This window comes from Ursus americanus, chromosome 18, assembly GCF_024610735.1.
Source record: "Ursus americanus isolate L20-20 chromosome 18, mUrsAme1.1.p, whole genome shotgun sequence".
NCBI classification, from domain to species: domain Eukaryota; kingdom Metazoa; phylum Chordata; class Mammalia; order Carnivora; family Ursidae; genus Ursus; species Ursus americanus.
Genome location: NC_142144.1, coordinates 14,981,749 through 15,003,702, shown reverse-complemented (window position 1 = coordinate 15,003,702; position 21,954 = coordinate 14,981,749). Strand labels below are relative to the sequence as shown.

The following is a 21,954-nucleotide window of genomic DNA, read 5'->3' as shown; positions in this document are numbered from 1 at the left end:
TGATTCACCATCTTTAGAAAACCCTAGAATCAGTAATGAAAATAACTTAGAGACCACCTACTTCAATTACCCAACCCAGTGGAATGATGATTAAACAATCTCTATAACAGGGGCGCCTGGGTGGCTCACTTGGTTAAGGGTCTGCCTTCTGCTCAGGTCATGTTCCCAGGGTCTTGGGATGGAGCCCCACATCGGGCTCTCTGCTCAGCAGGGAGCCTGCCTCTCCTTCTCCCTCTCCTTCTGCCTGCCACTCCCCCTGCTTGTGCTCTCTCTCTGACAAATAAATAAATCAAATCTTAAAACAAAAACAAAAACAAAAAACCTCTGTAACATTGCTATCAGATGTCATTTACTTATAACTCTCTGATAATAGAGAGTCACTACGTACTTCAGCAGGCCATTGCAAGTTTGGGCATGAATGTGCATTGGAAGATCTATTGTATACTGAGTTTAAACTGAGATCTAGCTCATCCCAGTTAAAAGCTGGGATCCTTGTCATTTCCTGCAAGTAGATCAGGTTTGGCTCATTTTATCCACATTAATGAATGTGACTAGATTTTCTGCAAGACGTATCTGCAGACAAATTCTATTGCCCCAAGTCAACTCTCCTAAGCTATTCATCATAAAACAGCCTTCTGCAGGCACACTGTAGTGTCTTAGTCCCCCTCTTGAATTGGGATGCCCAGACTTGGACCTAATTCTCCAGGTGTGCTCGGACCAATCCAGAATAGGACAAGGATGTCAGCCCTTTTGGGTGGACAACATATTTCTAATAATGTAACCAATGGCGGACCTGCGTTTTGGAGGACTGAGGCTTCTACCGTAATTGCTTATTGGGAAAAGGATTTCAAAATAAGATGTGGAAGTGAATATTTAGAATGAAAAAAATTGGGGACACAGAAGGTGGGGGAGCCCTGGACCTTAAGCTTCATTAGTTCCATGGTAAATCAGCCTCTAAATGTCCCTAAGCTCTTAATAACTTCCTGGTAACATCTCGTTAATCCCTTATAAATTTACTCCAATTATAACGCACAGGTCTCTCCACTGCCAACACGCACAGCAGGGTTATCGAGTGCAGGCTGGAGCCCAGCTTCCCGGACTCAAACACTGCTCTCACGTCACAAGGCCGCCACAGGTAGCACTGACACTGTGAAGTTGAAAATCCTGGCACGCCCAAGGCAGACTGGTCTTTCTTATCTACTTTCTTATCAGGTTATTACCAAACCCGCCATCCACTGTTTCCTCCACTAAAGGGGACAGGGTTATTCTTCGCGTGTGTCTGAGGTTTTGTTGTGTTGTGTTTTCTTTGAACACTAAGCCACTTCCTTGGCCTGAAATTCCTGGAGGGGTTTCGTTCAGTGCTCCCAGGTGACACTGCCAAGCCCTCCCTGCGCCATTTTCCAACCATCTTCTATAACAGGAGCATGAACCAAGGGGTTGCCAAGGAACCGGAATACAAAAGTCATATTAGGCTCTGCTCAGCTCCACCTGCCAATCTCAACTCCACTTTCCTCCCACTGACATTCAGAATCACCTTTATCAGACACCTTTCTAGAAGGTCACATTTTTAGTCTGCTCAAAGTTAAAGCATGCCTTTTTTTTCTAACTATAAAGTTAATACATGATCGTCATAGAAAAGTTAGAAAAAGAACTGGAAGCCTAAAATAAATCATCTGCAACTCACCATCCAGAGGTAACCTCTTTTAACATCTTGGCATCTTTCCTTGCAATATCATTTTCCCTTATCCTTTCGCATTGTTAAGAGCATGCTATACATTCGGTCAGAAACTACCCATTTTTAAACGAATACCGGATCAAATCCCTTTCATACATTTTTGTCAATTCTTATCCATAACATTTTCATAGCTGCCGAATATGATATTGTATGGATACTGCATGCTTTGTGCAGTCTGCTCTTGTGGAAAATTCAGATCTTTCCATTTTTTTTCTATTATAAATTATCCTTTTTAAAACAGCACTATCTATACTCAAAGCCTTGTATGTTTTCTCCTATAATCTCCACACTTCTTTACGATGAATTAATAAGGGTAAAATTACTGTTTTAAAGAGGATATTTCCCTTAAGGTCAGGAGTATATATGAAGCGCCTAATAGGGACCTGACATAAAAAAAGACATTAAACAGATACACATGTTTATATAGATCACCAAAGTCATCCCATAATTGTCACGTTCCTGCTAGCAGTGCCTGAGTATGTCTCTGTACAGCCAGCCAGCACTGAGTGTTCTCATTCGTAAACTCTTGCGAAAAGCACACACACAGACACGAACACATATGTATGTGTGTATACATATATTCAAGACCACAGATGATTACCGAATAAGGAGAAAGAAGATTACACAGAACCAGCAACGCTAGGAAATGCTCAATAGTTCTTAAAATTCAAATAACACCTGCCAAAATACATTGAAAATCAAACACAATAATATAGGAAATTCTGACGGTAAGATATGAAACTTTAATATATATTAGGTCTGGAGCATCTATAAATAACACTGTTTAGACATTTTCATCAAAATAATCGGATAAAGCTCACATTTTCATACTTTATATCTGAAAACTAATTAATAATCATGAATTTAATGTCCCGTATATGTTAAAATTTTAAAAAGGCATCAGGCATCGTAACCTGTCTTCATTTCCATATTCCTAGTTTTTAGCGATTTCTCAGTCTTTCATCTTCTTCTCCACGCTCCCTCCACATCATGCCTCCTCGAAATCCCCGGTCTCTCCTCCCCCTTCGCCCTCTGGTCCCGACTCTCCAGGGCACCCTACCTTGAAGATGCAGCTTGCTCTCCGTGCTTTGCAGAAGGACGGAACTCACAGAGTCCAGATTGTCATAGCTGTTACAGCCCAGAGGCCCGGTGCGTGTCTCTGTGACCTGGAGTGGATATCAAGGGTGACAGGTGTGAGACAGGTGCCCTTGTCAGAGACTTGTGAGACAGGGCCCCGCTGAGTCAGCCCTCAGCGGAGCAGAGCCGGCAGAGAAAGCGTCCTGGCCTGAGCCAATGGCCACTTCCCGGGCACCTTGCCTGGCCAAGGCCACACCTGGGCTATCACCAAACGGACGTCGGGGTAGCAGGGCAATCAAGTTCACAGCCTGGAGCCATTCCCCGGCTCTCGCTTCACCGGGTCACTCTACGTATGATATGAATTAACGAGTTGAAGCATAGAACATATTTCAAAAGCACATGCTTCGCAATCAGGGGAATCTGCGTCGAATGCTAACGGGGCCCTGAATTTGCTGTGCGACCTAAGGAAGTCACTCAACCTCTCTCGGCTTCCGTGACCCGAGGCTAGTAAATCCTTTCCAGGAAAGTTGGGCGACGAGACATGATGGGTGGAAATGCCTGCCACATGGCTTACGTCCAAACACGGGCATCGGATTTCCCCAAATCTCTAGAATCGGTCATGGATACATATGCATTATTAGGCAAGACCAATAAAATTATCCCTGTTTTCTACATATGTTTCATAACCTTGAAGTAAGCACGGTTTAGGATGAAGAGAGGTTCCTTATACTTTTCGCCTTGACTTCCCACGACTTAACACAATTATTTATTGGGTAGTTTTGAGGTTTGCGTCCGATTATAAAGACACAGCATTGGTTGTGGCGTGACCTGTAAGACGGCCACACGACTGTTCAAATGCCAGCTGTGCCTTCCTCCAGCTGGGACACCTTGCGTCAGTAACCTTCCCTTTCTCAGCCTCAACGTCCCCATCTACAAAATCCTCTCGCCCACCGCAATAGGTAAAGAGATCCTATTTTGGGAGTGGTTAGCACTTGGGAAACAGTGTATATAGATGAAGGGTTATTAAGTTCTGGTTTTTTAAGCAATTTATTCTTTTTTGGGTACACCCTCCTAATATAGCTGTTATGGAACGAGACTCAAAACTACCAATTCATTTTGCGAAGGGGATCCTGGGAAAGAAAGCTCCGGGCAGAACTTCCTCACCCGGGGTCAGCTCCTACTCTTACAATTCTAGCCGGCTGGGTCTTGAGGTGGTGTCAAGAAATGGCAAGAAAAATCCAAGTCCCAGACTGAGTGTGGAAGACATGTTGGCCTAAGGATGGCTTCTTGAGTGGCCTCTGTGCGATTTCTCTGAGAAATTCCTTGTAAGGAGGCAGGCTGTGCTTCCAGGATGCACGAAAGAAGATTATCTTCTGACAGAGCTTCGATATCTCAATTCCACCTTCCATCCGGGGGGCGGGGAGAGAACCATTTGTTGATAATGAAAACCAGGCCTTCGCTTCACTTCGACTCTGATGGCTTCATAAAGATCTGTCTCTCTGTGCCGAGTTCCCTAACAACGTAATCCCCCCCAATAGAGGAGATTCTTCTTGGATAAGCTGGCTCTTTGTTTGTTGATCTGATTTATTTCTCTCTTTCCTACCTCCCTCCTCAGTAACTCACTCCCACATTTTTTCTCTTCCCTTGGTCAATTTCTAACTCTTCTGCCTGTGTCTTCCTCCATCCACCCCCCCTTCCCTGCCCCCCGCCACACACGTTTTCCCTAGAGATATTTTTGAAAGTCTTAATATAAGGGTAGGTCTGTACTTAATTCAGAAGAAATTAGATCGAAGATTGAGGAGTAGAATGCAGGTATGATCGGGTTTCAGAAAATGTGAGATGCAAAAAGTCTGCACTGAAACCGTGAGAAAAACTAATCCTTTATATCAAAAATACCTCCCTCATTGTCTTTAGAAAGGTAATCCCTGAATTTATTGCATTTAGAATAGAACCTTCTTTTTTTTTTTTTAAGTGTCTGTGCTCCAAGGCACTGAATTGAAAGTCTAGAGCTGCTCTACTCAACGTGGCTATTTAAATGAAAATTAATTAAGATGAAATAAACTTATAAACTTAGGTCCTCAGTAGCCACATTTCAAGTGCTCCATAACCCCACATGACTAATGGCTGCTGTCTCGGCCACAGTATAGGGTGCGTCCACCATCTTGGAAGGGTATATTGGGTAGTGTTGGTGCAAAGGAGTATGGGTCAGCACATGACTGCCCTATTTAAATAAAACTTTACTGGCACACAGTCATGCCCACTTGTTTGCATACTGTCCATGGCTGATATTTGTGTTACAGCTGCGGAGTTGAGTTATGGCAACCTTGACCGAATGACCTGCAAAGCCCAAAATTTTTATTATCTGGCCTTGACAGAAATAGCTGACCTCTGGTCCAGTGAGTAGAATTCTAGTCCCTGTTAGGTACTGTAGCTGTCTAACCCTGAACAAAAAAGCATTTAGCTCTTGGACCTTAGTTTTCCCATCTGTAAAATGGGGGGGGGTGAGTAATGGGATGGAAAACACAAGTGTTTAACAAATTAGTGATCTAGGCATCAGCAATCTGCCTCTTGCTAGCTCTAGATCCTTGCAAAAATCATTTACCTTCTGTAGCCTCAGCTTTTTTTGACCTGGAAAGGGAACCTAAAAATGATCCACACAGGAGAACTTTGAGAGTGAATGAGAGGATGGTTGATAATTACGCCGCGACCATAGCCAGGGCTGCCTCAGCAAATCGGCACATGTGGTCACCCTAACGGCAGTGCTCATGATCTTACAGGGCCTTTGACCACATCAGTCAGAGTGGCTGGTGGGGGCATTGTCAGCGTTAGCTCCATGGGTATGAAACCGGGGATTGCGTCTGCCCGTCGGCTTTCAGGATACCTGACACATGCAGTATTGTTGTCTTAGGAACCTTCCACCCAATCCACCCTCAAGCCAACCTTGATTGCTCCAGTCGATATCTGGATCTCATGGAGCCTCCTCATGGTGCCGTCACGGTCGACAAAGTAGGATGACGCGAGCTGGTGCAGAGCTTCAACGCTTTGAGTGGCATTCCCTGACTTCCTGTCGAGGCGACTTTTGTCCATGTACATGGTCAAGGCCTCCTCCCCTGCATGGAAAAGGAAAGAAGTTCAGGGAGCCTATCAAGCTTTGGGGTGGGAGGAAAGGCTCCAGGGCCTGGCTGCTGACCATAGCCTTGACCTTCCCACGAATTTTGCCCCAATTCCCTTCTGCCTCTGAAAATCAAGAGCACGGTGAAAGAGAAAAGTCCAGAAGTGGCTGTAAGCACCAAGTTCTAGGGGGACAAGGATCATGGGAAGACTCTCAGTTGTCAAGGCTGACCTTTACCAATCCACCACGTAGTTCTCACCAGCGTCAATGCAACACAGCCCACCTCCTCTCCTTGAGGCTCCATCTCTCCCCCTGTAATATGATGGATTTGCCCTGGACACTCCTTTCCTCCTCCTGTTTTCTCCTCCTCATCCAGTTTTCCCCTCCTCTCTGCACCCTCCTTTCCTATTCTCTCCTTCCTTCCTCTTTCCCTTTCTCTCCTTCTCCTGCTGTTGCCCCTTCTTAGACAGATGGATGGACTGATGAATGGATGGATGGCTAAAGAGGGAGATAAGATGAGAGAGAGAAAGAGAGAGAGAAGGGAGACATTCTTTAAAGATAGGTACAGAGAAGGAAAACTGGGTGCCTAAAAGAGGGAAAAAATGATTTGTCAGATGAGTGAAGTCAGACACCGTCTACATTGACCAGTGCCCAATCCCTTGCACAAAGCCCAGTGCCTGGCAGAGAGTAGATAGTAAACAGTTAATACATCAATGTTTTGTAGTTCAATCAATAGATATTCTCATTACCTACAAGAGCCAGGCACCGTGGTTCTGCGAGCACAATGCACAGATAGAAAACTGCATCTGGCGGAGAGAGGAAGTGAGAAGAAAGTCAGGTATAAGGAGGGAGATTAGAGAGGAAGAAGGAGAGAGGGGCTGGAGAAACAGAGAGCAAGAGATGAATGCAGAGACTCACATATTTTATTCCATTAAGTTTTCCTTCGTAACACGTGTTAGACTACTAACAGTACTAGCTTCTGGTCCCTTTCATTTGGGATAATAAGATGTTTCATCAGAACTTCAGAAAGGGGGGTCCAGAAATGCCTACTAAACAGATGTGACCCTTATATGTCTGGTTTCACCTTCTATTAACTGTGAACTTAGGGATATTTCTTAACCTCTCTGTTCCTCAGTTTATTCGTTAACAAAATTAGGGGAAGACTGGCACCTACTCCATCGAGTGATTCAGAAGAAAAAATTAATGACACTTGTCAAGTCCTTACAGCACGGTCGGGTTCGCTGTCGTCATCAAACTCGCTTCAAGCCGTAGTGAAAAGCGGTCCCTGGAGCAGGACTACCTGGTCCGCACCAGCTGTATGAACAGTCCCTCACCCTTCCTACACTTCCATTTCTCCAGGTGCAAAACTGGGGGCAGGGTTGTCATGGGATTAAATTAGCCAAATGCAGAAAGTACCCTGAACCCCGCCTGCCGCGTACACGGGAGTGTTAAAGACCATTACGTGATTACTGTAAAATATCAGTTGTATGAGATTTATCCTTCTGTCTACTCAACCCAAGAAAATAGGAAAATCAGAGAACAATGTTGTCAATATTTTCTGAGGACAAAAGTCTGATCTCTAAGATGACCGAAATTTCTTTAGGATGCTGATTACTTTTTGAGTTGAAGAGAAAAAAACAAAAGAAAATAATTTGCTTTCGGGAGACTAGTGATTATCCTAGGCAGGGCGCACAGCCCTGACCCACGGACTAATTCCTGGGACTCCGATCCCTCCATGACTGCTTCTAGAACTCAGTTCCATTGCTGTTCAGTTTAACACATGTAACCTCCAGTCTGTCTGTTCACTGCCGTCTCCCCCCATTGAGTTCCAGCCAAACCATTCCTTCTGTCTCCATGATTTATTCTTGCTGATTTTCCTCTCCCGGGCTCTCCTCAAATGCTTCTCTCTGCTGAGAATGCCTTCTGTCCCTCTGCTATCTGACCGTTGAATTCCTATCCAGCTTTTCTCACTTTCTCTTACCCTTCCTCCGCTGTCCTTGACCTGGCATACTCCTATACACTCTTCAGAACCCAGTGCGCCACCATCTTTCTGGTGAGCTTCCCCAACCATGCCCTCACCCCGAGAGAGATGTAATCACTTTCCCTCTATGACTCTCTACCTTGTCCCTTCAATTTAGCTCAGCACACATGCGTTGAGGCGTTTGGCAGGCACTGGGGTGACAAATGGATAACATATTGTCCCTGTTTTAGAGTCACTGAGTGACTACAATTATGCCGTCTAAGATGAGAGCCACCCGAAGTGTGGCTCTCGGGCCCTTGAAATGTGGCTAGTTGTAACCACATAGGTGTAAACTACATGGTAAATTTCCAACATCTGAAAAGTTAAAAATTATATAAAATACTTCATTAAGAGTTTATCCTATTGATTACACATGGAAATGCTAACACTTAGAATATACAGTGTTAAATAAAATATATTGTTAACATTGATTCTCCCCTTTTTCTTTTTACTTTTAAAGATGTGGTTGCGAGAAAAATCTAAAACGGCATATGGGGCTCACACTTACATATCCAGCGGACAGTGCTGGCGGAGGGAGACAGAGACGCGAGCGGCGCATTTCAGTTTACCAGGCGGAGAGCAAAGGGAGAAGGATACAGAGAGTGGAACGAAGCCCAGGAGAAGGGTGCCTGCATCCCCACTGGGAATGTGGACTGCAAGGCACTGATGCTCTGGTCTTTCCAGCTGCACCCCCTGGCCGCTCTATGCTCGATCCTGCATAAGCGCGCCCTGTTTTCTCATGGGGAGGGGCTTTTCTTTTATTTTCTTTTTTTTCCCCCTCCTAACTTCTACTCCTCCCTCAGATGTCTCCTAAGACAACACCTCCTCCAAGAAGCCTTCCCGGAATCCCCCACTCTTTACTTAAACTAGATCAAGAGCTCTAACTACGTGCTCCCTGTCTCTTTCATTTCTCCAATGCACTACCTCCCACATTTCCTGGTGATCGCTTGCTTAATAGCCCAGCTCCCTCGCTAGAGGAGAATCACTGTGAGGTCAGGGAGGAGGTAAGAGGCCTTCCTCATTCCACTCTCAAGTGCTTTGCAAATGATCAGAGTATTTGTGGATGAATGAATATATATGGTAGTCAACCGAATATACAGTGTTCATTGAGCGACATATCTGCTTCAAGCACTAGAATGAAATGTCCCGATGAGAAGATTCATCATCATCAAAATTAACCTTTGGGTCCCACACGCCTAGATGTGAGTTCAGAGGAAGACACTCATGTTTGCACTTTCCTGTGAAGTCTCACTGGTAATGCAGAAGGACGTGATCTTCCGTCCTTCAGAATCCACAGTGACCTGAATAGATTTGGCTTAGAAAGGACTCTCTATACAATTAGACAAAGAATTCCAGGAGGGTGGGTAATGGCCTGGGGGAGCAAGGAGTCTATGGATTCATTTGTAATGTTCCCGACGCTTCACCTAGGTCAGAAGAAGAAGAGATGTTCAGTTATCGTGGGATGGATGAAGGGATGGCTGGGGGGATGGCTGGGGGGATGGCTGGGGGGATGGCTGGGTGGACAGACGACTGAATGGCTAGATGAACAGACAGATGGGTGGAGGGGCAAATGATTCGGTATGTGGAGATGCTAGAAGTTACAGCCAGGAGGCAGAGGAAATAAATATTCCAAGTGTCAGCACAGGCTCTCCATGGAGCCCGAGGAAGAGAAGGTGGAACAGGCATAGCTCCCTTTGGACTGAAAACTGGCAGAAGCAAGCCTTAGATCAAGAGGGGTTAATGGGCTTCTTGCTGCATTATTAAGACTTAATTTCTTGTTTATTAAGAGAATGTTCTGTTTAGAGTTGCTTTCCCATTTGGGCATTCCTGCAAATTGCCTCTTCACCCCACATAGGCCTTTCCTCCATCTCTCTGTCCTCCAGGGGATTCGCCTCTCTCTCTGCACCACTTCTTTCGGAGGGGAACAAAGTGGGACACAGGGGATGGGGATGAGGCGGGAGCCGATCATTGTACCTTGTGAGTGTAGAGGGGCTATTGCTCCTGGGTGGGGGAGAGGGATGCCCGGATTTGGGGGTCCCCGGAGTATCCCTCCTCCCTCCATTCTGGGCTCCTGTGACTTTATTCTCAGCCTTTCTCTTAGCCCAAGGGAGCTTTCCCAAAATGCAGGGTGGGGAATAATGAATATACACACAAACGTACACACAAGCACAAAAACATAAGCCCTTGTGCATAAACAGACATTCGTGTAATTTACACGCATTCATACATGTGCAACCTCACATGTACACATATATTGTGCATCCAATCTGTATGCAGGAGTCCCGTGTGTATGCACGAGGGCGCTGCAGATGTACGTACGTCTGCATACAGATGAACTCAGGTCCAGGTCTAGGGAGACGTCTGCGCACATCTGTTTGGAGGTAGGCACGCAGTCTCGTGCATGCCAGCTTAATCAGGCGTATCACACAGACACCCAGGCTCCAAGGTGCTTCTTTCGGAGGAACGGAGGGAAACTGCTATCCCTGTATTCCTGTGTGTCATTCTAGACCCCCGATTCTTCCCTTACCACCTCCCATGAGAAAAGTCATTCATATCAAGTCCATTATGAGTTCAATCAATTTCACCAAAAACTTGAGGCGCCCATGGAGTTGGCATGTGTCGGCCCTCCTGCTGGCTTCACTTCCTCTTTCTCACTGCCTTTCCTTCCTCTTCTCTCTCCCTCAGGAGCCAAATAAGTGCATTCACTTGTCCTCCATGTGACAGTTGAGGATCGTGTTTTGTTGTTGGAGCATGCCCTTAGGAACTCACCTGACACCTCGAACAGCTTATCAGAGCATGTCTTCTAAATGAACATGGTGTTCTTCTTAGGAAAAATTACGGAGAGTAACATTGTCTGCACCTTCTTGTATTTAGGCAGGAAAACGGATATCTAGACGGGCAAGTGAATTTCTCAATGTCTCCTATTCACCTAGTGAGTGGTAGGAATGGGCTTGAATCCCAAATCCCCAAGCTCCTTAGCCCCACGAAATTACAATAATTATAGTAAGACTACTAAACACCACCAACGATAGCAACAATCTAGTGCCAAACACTGTGCTCAGCATGTTTAAAGCCTCATTTTATTTAATTGTCATAATATGCACATGTATTTATAAAAGAGGAAACCAAGGCTTGGAGTAGGTGCCCCCAAACCAACGTGGACCAGGAGACAGGACTGGAACCAAGGCAGGTGAACTCCATTGCCTGCCCTTCTATTCACTACAACTTACCCCTTTCCTCCCCTCCCCTTGCATGAGCAGGCTCTCAAGAAACATTTTTCCAGGGGTGCCTGGGTGGCTCAGTCGTTCAGCGTCTGCCTTCGGCCCAGGGCTGATCCCGGAGTCCTGGGATCGAGCCCCTCATCGGGCTCCCTGCGCTGCTGGGAGCCTGCTTCTTCCTCTCCCACTCCCCCTGCTTGTGTTTCCTCTCTTGCTGGCTGTCTCTCTCTCTGTCAATAAATAAATAAAATCTTAGGGGCGCCTGGGTGGCACAGCAGTTAAGCATCTACCTTCGTCTCAGGGCGTGATCCCGGCGTTGTGGGATCGAGCCCCACATCAGGCTCCTCTGCTATGAGCCTGCTTCTTCCTTTCCCACTCCCCCTGCTTGTGTTCCCTCTCTCGCTGGCTGTCTCTATCTCTGTCGAATAAATAAATAAAAAAATATTAAAATAAATAAATAAATAAAATCTTTAAAAAAAAATTTTTTTTTCCATGAATGAGTGAGTGAAAACATGACGTAAGAAGGACCTCATGCAGGGTCTGTCTGGCACATTGTGTTCAATCAACAGTAAATCTCTTCCCCTTCCTGCTCCCCACTCCTCCACGTTGAGGACTGAGGGAACATTTAGGGCCTGCTGTCCAACACTGGAACTCAATCCAAAGCTCTGCATATTTTAAAATGTTGTGCTGTAAAAACAGAAGAGGAACAAGGCTCTGTGAATAATTCACCACTCCGCCTTGGAGAAATTAAAAATATATTTCACAGCCAAAGAAAGGGCTTTATTATTTGGGATTTCCAGGGACTCGGACAGAATGCAGTTTCTAATTGAAGAATGGAATTGGTCGCAATATATTTTTCTTTTTCTTTCTTTTTTTTTTTTTTTTTTGGTATTTAAGTGAAATGGGAGGTGGAGAAGTTCAAAGAAAAAGGGGGGCAGGTTAATGAAATGCCCAATGTGGAACTGATTTCGTCTTCACTTTACAATAGAACAGAATATATACTACACAGGTTAACATTCCAAGTCCTATTTAACTTAATATTTGACTAACAATAGGCAACAAATACACACTGGTTGGTTGATTTCAGGGGGGGGGGGTGTTGGGAGCCGGGAGGGGTGGATAAGTTGGTTAAAGAGATAACTGAAGTTGAGTCAAAAAAAAAAAAAAAAATGCAGGCTTTGCAGACAGAAAACCCGAAGTTAAAAACTTAGGATAAACTGCGTTTTGTTTTGTTTTGTTTAAATAAATAGAACATAAAAAACCAAGGCAAAAGAAACCCTTAGCTTTGTCACCTGCTAGCCCTACCTCTTCTGGCTGCTAGCTTCCTTAGCTAGACAACGGAGAAAACTGAACTTAACTTGCAGTTTTTAAGGACCACAGGCAATGGGCGAGGCCTACTGTGGGCAAAAAATAAATACTGGCTTTTCTTATCATGAGGATGTATGAATTTGTCCAACCTGCTTCTCTCTGGACGTTCCCCACATCGTCAAATTCCTAATCTGGGCTTCCTCAGAATGTATATGGAGTGCTCAGCAGCCTGGTGCCTGGCCGACTCCTGCCGAGTTAAAGAGCTCCTTCCTCCACACCCCTCCGCTGAAGGAGACGATCGAATGTGATAATCATACCTCCGTCCACCTGCCCTGTCTCCATCAAGACACCAGTCTTGTTTCGCCAGCAAGGGCCAAATCTAAACACATCCCAGCAGCTCTCTGAGCGGGACGCTCGGGGCTCCACCACCGAGAGGTGGTCTCAAAATTTAGTGGCCTTGGTCAATGCGGCAGAAAACTGATGTCCAAGGGATTGTAGCCCATAATGTAAAATGATGCATGGAGGCAAAAACCAGAATCATCAAAATACGCTAGTTTCTACCATAACCCCCTTTCTAAAAAATGTATTCCCTCCCTTTTATCCTCTCCCCCTCTCCCGACTCCCTCGAAGATTGGTTGGACTTGATGGGGAGGGATGCATAAGGCTAAGCGGGGCACAGCAATTAGTCAGCTTTCCTATTAACCCCCTCCCAGCCCATATAAGATACAAACAACACCCTCCTTGTAAAATGATAACCTCAAGTTATCAGTCCCTCAAGCAGGCTTCCATAAACAAAGGCAATTCTCTAAACAGCCTCTGAAGCTTAATTATTTCCCCAGATTAGACCGCATTCCAAAGGAACTAATACAATAATCAGATTAAGCATCCCTGACGAATTGAGCTAATTCCAAGGTGAAGCCGCAAAAGTTAGTACTTCCGCAAAAGTTACTAAACTCGAGTCAGATGGTCCCAGAGGAGGGAACCAAGTGCCCTGACGTGACCCCCAGCCACCAAGACAGTTTGGCTTATGTGGCGATATATGCTTTTGAGTGACATACAGTGAAAGAGATGTTCGTTTGGCTTTGTTACCCTAGGACAGCCCACCGTCCCCTCCCACCCAGGCCCAAAGGCATGACAAGACTCTGGCCCAGTGGCTGCTGACCTACCTCCCAAGGTGGCAGAGATGAGGAGGTGGGTGCCGTACTTTTTGATGATGGTATCGATGAACTGCTGAGTGGTGGGTCTCCTGCCAAGCAGGCGAATGCTCCTTTGAAACTCTGGCATGAGGGGTACCGGATGGCGGACCAGGTCTCTCCTCTCGATGGCTGTGTTCCTCACCTTCCAACGGGCAAACTCCCTGGGTAAGAGAGAGGAGCAAGATGCCTCAACTTACCGCTTCGACCCCCGAGGCAGAGTCCACCCAACCATCCATCCAGGCATCTTTCCTCAAGGTGAGGGAGTGACGATGATTATTTTTACTATTTGTCTAGCGATCTGGAGCCTTCAATTCTCTTCAGCCAACAGATATTAGCTGACCACTCTTCTCCTCACTGGGATACTGTGGAGAGCCAGACAGACCCAGTCACGTTCTCATGCTGCTTACGGAGCGTCAGGAAACAAAAGTCATGGTCGCCTACAGTGAACGATACCCCAGAGATGGCATCTTCTCTGGTACAAGGCACCTGTTCCAGGGTAGGAGTCCTAAGAATGCCAGTCGGGGGAATATACAGATGAGTGGATGGAAGGATGGAAGGAAACAAGGGAGGAAGAGAGGGAGCCGAGGAAGGTTATTCACAGCGGAGAAGACCTCAGGCACAAAGCAAGTGGAGACCGGCTCTAGAACAATTCGAAAATCAAATAATTAGCCCAGAGCCTGTGTGATTCGCAATTTTAACATGCACTCAGTGAGCATTTACCAGTTGGAAAAAAACAAAGCTACGTCGTGAAGACCATGTGGGAGAATTTCCATTCTTCCCCTTCACCGACGATGGAAGAGATCAAGACCGAAGACCTTCCGCCTGGGAGTCCAGCTCAGGATGTCACGCTGCCTCTTGCCAACTACACGGTACCATCCTGGGCAAAGCTTGTCACTTCTCTGGACTTCTCTCTCCTTATCTAGAAAATCCAATTAATATTATCTCCTTCTTTCGGCTGGTGCACAGATCACATGAAACATCGGGTGTGAGAACACCTTTGGAAACTGCCAGGTACTAATCCAATGTGAAAGAGAGTTTTATAACTTTATATCCTCACAAATTCCCAGACATGAAAATCATTAAAGGTTCCTGGGCGATGAGCAAGGAGCATGCAAACCGAATACGAGTAGAAATTCGAAGGGCCTTGGTTCAGGCTGCTTTTGCTTTAATAACGACCTCTGTTCCTACCAAAGATGAAACTCCTTCAACAACACCCAGCTCTCCATTCTGCCTGAATTACAAGCCCCAAGACCCTTGAGCAAAACAGACAAGCCAAGAGGACGGGAAGGTCAGCCTCGATAAACGATGGGAACCAGAGTTTAATGAAAAGGTCTCCCTTTCCTGCCACAAGGTAGGAGAGACGAATGAAGGCAGGGGCACGGAGCAAGGAGAAGCAGAACATGGGGTGGGGATCACCCCGGAATATGCCCCTTTAATTCAGCGGGGGAGTCTGACCCCCGATGCAGGGAACGTAGACCTGAAAAAATGCTTTCACACTGGAATACATTGCCAAGCCTCAGAGCTTATGGTCTGTGTCTGCTTATGGAATCTCTGTTCATAATTCTTAACACTGTTGAAATTCTAAATAAAGTCAGCTCAGGACCTTGCACATCATAGGTACTTAGTCAGCCACACTCAGCGAACCCTTGCAGGCAGCACCTAGCGAGCGCAAACGACCGTCTACGGGAGGGGGGTGGACGCTTCCAGGCCCACATCCTTAGGAAGCTCACAGTCCGGCAGGAAAGACGAGATGTCTCCAGTCTGTTGTCGATCCAAGACTACAGGACACAGAAGAGCCCGGACTTCTCAGGTCTCCAGGGGAAGCTTCAGAGAAGAGGTCAGAGCTGAACTATAGTTCTGAAGTCCACGTGGGCTTTAGATGGACAGAAATGTGGTGGAGAACAACTCTTTCCATGGAAGAAAGGGCGGGAGCAGAACAGGTGGGGGGATGGACCATGAGATCCGGGAAGAGCCGAACAGGAGAGGAGGGGCTTGAGGAAGCAAGTGGGACAGAGGGAGGGGACTTGTGAGCCAGCAGAAGCTTGTGACACGACTCCCAGGACCCCCACACCCTGATGTTCACACCCTTGTGTAACCAGTCCTCTCCACTTGAGTGTGGGCAGGAAGGGACCCAGCGACTTGCTGCTAATGGATGAAATGTGGAAGCGATGGAATGTTCTTTCCAGGATTCAGTTACAAAAGATTTCAACTTCTGTTTTGCCTGCCTGGTATGTGTGTGTGTGTGTCTCTCTCTTTCAATCTCTCGCTCGCTCGCTCTGCCTCTCTCTCTGCCATGGTATGAGATGCTCTACGAAGCGATCCCCATGGCCAGGACCCAAGGGGAGGCTCCAGCCAGCGGCTTCGGAGGAACTGGGACCTCGGAAGGACCTGAGTCCTAATAGTAACCGCACGGGTGAGGTGGGAGCCAGACCCTTCCCAGCTGACCTTGAACCCAGTAACCACAGCCTGGAGAGAGCCAGGGCGCCCAGCGAAGCCACACCCAGCTGCCAGGCCACAGAATCTGTGAGCTAATAAATACTGTTGTATTAAGCCACTAAGTTACGGGGGTAATTTGCTACTCAGCAAGAGATGACCAATAAAAGGCAATGAAGATCATCAGCTATTTCTGAGTAAAAGAGTCTTTCCTCAACAGCTTATCCCCGAAATTTATAAAATTACATATAAACATAATTAGGAAATTATACATGTGCATAGAAAATTCTCATACTTCACTGTTACAGACAAATATACATAATCACTTGGATTTGTAACTTATGACCTTGGATAATTAATTTTTTTTCATGTGACTATGGCTACATTCCTCAAACTAAGGTGCATTTACACACAGAGCGGTTAAGTCGTGGGTCAAAAGTCACACAGCTAGGTATCTAGTGGTAGGGCTGGGAGTAGAAAACTGGTACCCTGATTCTTACATCAGTCTTTTAATATAGATACGGAGAAGTAAAATGTAAAAGCCACAGAACCAGGTAATGCCACCCCCACCATCAAATTACAAGCCTACGACTCAATTCTTTCCCTCCCTCCTTTTTCCCCCCTCCCTCCTTTCCTTCCTTCCTCTTTCTCTCTTTTTTTCCACAGCCTATACAGTCTTTCCAATGCTCACCAGCTACCCAGCCAGGGCCTGCCATCAAGGATGCTTCCTTGAAGACATTAGGGGGGCAGCTGATGCTGGGTCCCCAGCTCCTTCCTCACAGGATGGCCCCTAGGAGGGGGGATGTACTGACCTGCTAAGCACACAGCCAGGGACTTGGGAAGAGCTCAGTAGCTGTGTGTGTGTGTGTGTGTGTGTGTGTGTGTGTGTGTGTGTGTCTGAGATTAGGAAGCACTGACTCTGTGCCAGGCACCTGCCAGGTCACACCTGCCTTTCAGCATCACAGGGCTCCTGATCCTAAGGAATTCTTCCATCTTCGTGGCCAAAAGTGCACGTTTAGGAAAGCTATGAAACCATGCCGTGCTATTTGCAATGGTAATTTTAGTCAGAGAAAGAGTCCCTGCCCCAGTCTGCAAGAAGGGCAGGGGTGGGAGTGGGGAGGCGAAGAATTTTCTTGTACCTGTTCCATCTTGACGGGAAGATAGGACTTGGCCAAAGAGAGGGAGAGGGTGTTTCGGGAAGAATGAGCTCCATGTGCACAAATGGAGGATGAGGCAGTTGGAGCGAGAGGGGTGTGTGTGTGCCGTGTGTGTGCATGTGTGAGAGAGATGTAAATGGTAAGAGGTAAAGACTCATGTCGGCGACCCCATGATGAAGAGCCTTGTGTGCCTAACCACATTACTCGATTTCAGTCTCTAAACTGTTCTGAGTGGCCAACAATCGAGACTAAAAATGTGCAAAGAATGAATTCATGTGACTTTGTGGCCGTCGTAGGGAGGCTGGAGCAAAGACAGTAAGAGTTACAGGATTCTAAAATATTATACTGTTTATCGAAGTCCCCTAAGTAAAAGGGCCTCCCAGCACTTAGGCCTATTCAGAAGGAGATTTAAACAACAGTGGAGCTGAAACAGTTGACCTCTGTTTTCAAAATTTGGGCACCTACTGTTTTTCTAGGTCGGAGGATATAGCAGCAAACAAATGAGCTGGTATCAAGGAGGTTGAACTGCGGTGAGACCGCACCGATCGCAAAGAACCAAATCACTAACCAGCCGGAGGGGAGAAGTGCTGTGAAGACAAATAAAATGGAGGAAGGCGATCGGGATGCCCAGGGGTAGGGTGAGGGTGCGGTTACAGAGACGGCCTTCTTGATAGGAAGACAGGAAAGGAGACACCTGAAGGAAATAAGGAAGAGAAGGAAGAGCAGGTGCAAAGGTCCCGAGGTAGGACTGCTTGCCAGGTTTGGGGAACATCAAGGAGGCAGTCCTAGATGAGCAGATAAGTAGAGGAGATGAGATAAAAGGAAGGGTGGGAAGAAAAAAATGACATTAAAAATGTAGGATGGAGTGGGCATGGATCTTGAAAAGCTATATTGGGTTTGGTAAAGACGTCCTATTTTTAAATTCCAAGCAATGTATACAATCGAAAGAAGGTTTTCAGCAATGACACAATCTATGTGCTAAAAGAGGAGCCAGAGAGTCTGTCACAGCTACTCAACTGTGTCCTTGCAGTGTGAGCAGCCGAGACAATACACAAACGTGGGGGTCTAGCTGCATTCCCATAGAATTTTATTTATAAAAGCAGGTGGTGGGCCGGATTTGTACTCCCCACAGGGAGTACGGCCCCTGTTCTGACAGCATCACTATGACCCCTTTTGTAGAGTCATCGAATCCAAGTCACTCAGCTCATGGATGGGAAAACTACATTTCAGAGGCATTAAGTTATTTGCCCAAGATCACAGAGCAAATGACTTGCAGGGCTGCAACTAGAGTCCAGGGCTCATGACTCCAAGCGCAGTGCTCTTTCCACTGCAATAAGCCACCTTAAAAAGAGAGAGGAAAGTGAGAAAGCCTTGCTTGTCATGTTGTCTAACTGCTCTGCTGGCCCAGGAACAATTTCATGTAAGTTCTCAGTGAATTGAGCACAACATAAAATACATCTTTCCTTCTGAGCCCACAGAGCAAGCAAATTCCCCTTGGAGGGGAAGGCAGCACTCACAATGGCGCAGAATCTGTGGAATACGCTTATGCCCAATTAAGCATCTCAGCAGGGCAGGCAAACCAATTAGACTGAGATTAAAAAAGGACCCTGGATGGAAGGCATGGGGTGGCTGCAGCAAGGCCCGTCCCACTGGGGGAGCAGGAGGTGGGAGGGCGGGTGACAGCACGGGCAGGGGTGGAGAAGACCGAGGCCAGCACTGCAGATCTGAGACGAGGCCAGAGAGAAAACCATAAGGCCAAGGCTCTCTCATCAGAGACAAGCATTGCCTTTCTGGGACTCCTCCCGCATCCTGTCCTCCTTACTACCCTCTGCTCCCCTACACACACACACACACACACACACACACACACACACACACACTCGGAGGCACACGCTGAGGACAAAAGGCTGTGCAGCAGGCCGGAGACCCTGCTCTGTGCCCTTGGGAAGCTGTTGAGTCTCCTGGGAAATAAGCTGATTGTATTAGATGATCTTCAGCTCTACGTCTCTCAGCCTGGGCGCTGGAGGTGGAAATCCTGAATTAAAACCCGACTCTGGAGCAATTAGCTGTGAAATTGTGAACGAGTTTGCTTACACTCTATGAAGCGTAGGTGTCGTCCAGCGGAAGCACATCTCCCATACAGGGCTTGGACCAGCACCGTATTAAATCCTGAGGCACAGCACTTAGAAGGAACCCTCCATAAACTAAGTTATTGTCCATGTTGTCAGAGTTGTTCTGGTTCTGGGAGAGGCTCCAGTGGGAAGCTGGGTGACAGTGGGGAGACGGTGGGGTGGGAGGAGGGGAGGAAACAATCATGCTCTTTTTAAAGTTACCGGTAGGAAGCATTTCTGGGATAGGTGGGATCTGATCCTTGAGAAGTCTGTTAGAGGCAGTGAGTCTGAATTTAAGAAAGGGACCAGCAGTTTATTAGCCGCTGTGAAGCAGGCAGGCAGTTTCCTTACACCAGCGATGAAGACTGAAACCAGGCCATCTCACTCCATTGTGCTGAGAGGTCGATGAACCCGTGATCAGAAAACTCATGTCAATCGCGACGGCAGGGACAGTTGTTAGATGCTTAGCCGACTGAGCCACCCAGGCGCCCCTTGTTCTTGTTTGTTTTGTTTTGTTTTTACTTGAATCTGATTTCATAGCAGAAATAGTGGGAGGAGGTCATTTTCAAACACACACACCATATAGACTTTAAAATACAGACAAATGGAAAAGTAAAGGGAAGAAAGTATTTTATTTGAAAGTTTGGGTTAAAATTTGCACACAAACTTAACTCTACAGTGTCCTGAACACTTGATAGAGGTGGACTACACTGGTCTCTGAGCTTCCTGGCAGCCAAAGGAAAAAGGGAATCGTAGCCAAAAAAGCCAGACAGTCAAGAAGGTAACAGAGCAGTTGTTCAAAGTTGTGAAAGAACACACACTTCCCAGAGGCTACAATAAGACACAAACATCTCGCAAGGTTTCTCATAAAGAGGTGGTTGTAGCCGAGGCTTGGTTGGCTCCGGGTAGCCAAGTGCATTTGCCAGAAACATCATTCAGTCAAGCAATTCCATGAGAGTCAAGCATGTTACAGTCTACAAATGTGGCTTTCTAGCGTTTTGACTTAATCCAGGTTACATTTTAGAATGTTCTACAGACACTGTACCCCGATAAATGTTTGCGGATAGCATAACTGATTAGGGTGTTTATCCCTGGATGGCTAATCCCCTTGGTTGCCCTAACTCATCATTTGGAACTCGAATAGAAACAAGGCTCTGAGTTTCTGTGTGGCGGGAGGTGGAGGGATCCGGGACCACCGTTAGCAGCAAATTGTCCTCAGGGGCGAACAAGGAGAACTACGGAGGTGGAGAGTAAAGAGAAGAAGTCACTGAACCAGAGAGAGAGAGGGAGGGAGGGAGCGAGCACGAGCGCATTTCTCTTGCCTGCTGCTCCCAGTCTCTCCCCACGTGCTCCCCAGCCACCTCAGGGGAAGGCGGAACCAAGGGCATCTATGAAATGGAAAGGATGCATCTTAACTAGGGTGTTGCAGACAAATCCCCCGTCGTCTCCACGCCCCAGAATGGAAGCGAGCGGGCAGGTGAGGAATCGGGGCATTAAGTGGATCTCCGGGGCAATTCGGTGCCAGAGGGGCGAGGAGAGCAAGAGCAGGATAAAACTCGCCGGAAACATGACTGCGAACAGGTTCATTTTAATTATAAGACACCGACTTAACTGTGGAGAATAAAATAATCCTTGCTTCAATGTGTATATAAGCCTTTCTGCTTTCCAAATGTGTTCACCTAAGTAATGGCATTTTTATTTTATACCAACCCAGGAGCCGTTCTGAAGGCTCTTCTGGGAATAAAGTTCAGAGAAAGCAGGAGAAGCATCTTGGAATGGGGCTACAGGCATCTCATTGAGTAGAAACTTGAGAAGTATAGAAACACAATGAGCACATGGGAACCGCCCAAGTTTTTATGCAAATGGACCATTTCCTAAAAAGCAAGTGCGGTTCTTCATGGAGCCCTGTTACAGAGGGCGGGGTGCAGGCAGGGTTACGGGAGTCCACGGTGGGCGAAAGCAGCTTAGAATGCGCTTGCTGTATGTCCTTCAAGCAGCTCATCTGTTTCCTGAGATGCCCTCGATCACCTGAGCCATCTCATTGCTGGAACATAAGAATGGAACAGCTTTGGGAGCACCAACCAAGACTATTCCTGCCATTTCCCAAATGAAGCAACTAAAGGACAAGAGAGAAAGGATTTGCCCAAAGCCACACACCACTGGTGGCAGGACGGACTTGAATCTGGGTCTCTGACCTCAGATTCGGTATCTTCTGTCCTGATCCACTGTCGCAGCCCATCACCTCCATTGTGTGGGGTCTACAGGGCACTCGGTCCTTCACAAAGCTCTGTCATCATGCACATCATCCTTCCAACAACCTGGAAGAGGGGGAGTATTGCCGTCACCATGGGGGAAACTAAGGCCCAGGCCGGTGATGGCCATGTGGCAAACATGTGCCAGAGCTGGGACAGTAACTCCAATGGCATGATTCTCTCCCACTGGAAGCAGGGTCCTCCCTGCTTCTTCCTGCTGCCCCCTCCTCTGACCGCGCTGGCATCACCACGCCAGTGGAGGACAGGTGCATACGCTCCCAAGCCACCTTGCCAATGCTCTGCCAAAGAACAGAATATAGGATCTCAAGGGAAAA

At 46.8% G+C, this 21,954-nt stretch overlaps 1 protein-coding gene across 1 annotated transcript in view; it reads right to left on the bottom strand.

Moving 5' to 3' along the window:
• Nucleotides 1-21,954, bottom strand: part of BRINP1 (BMP/retinoic acid inducible neural specific 1) — a 171,524-nt gene that overhangs the window by 51,395 nt on the left and 98,175 nt on the right. Inside the window, exons 3-5 of the mRNA XM_045791189.2 lie at nucleotides 13,637-13,827; nucleotides 5,753-5,922; nucleotides 2,796-2,901 (exon numbers count right to left, since the gene is read on the bottom strand). Of these exons, the coding sequence (XP_045647145.1) occupies nucleotides 2,796-2,901; nucleotides 5,753-5,922; nucleotides 13,637-13,827 (467 nt within the window). The remainder of the gene's footprint in view (nucleotides 1-2,795; nucleotides 2,902-5,752; nucleotides 5,923-13,636; nucleotides 13,828-21,954) is intronic.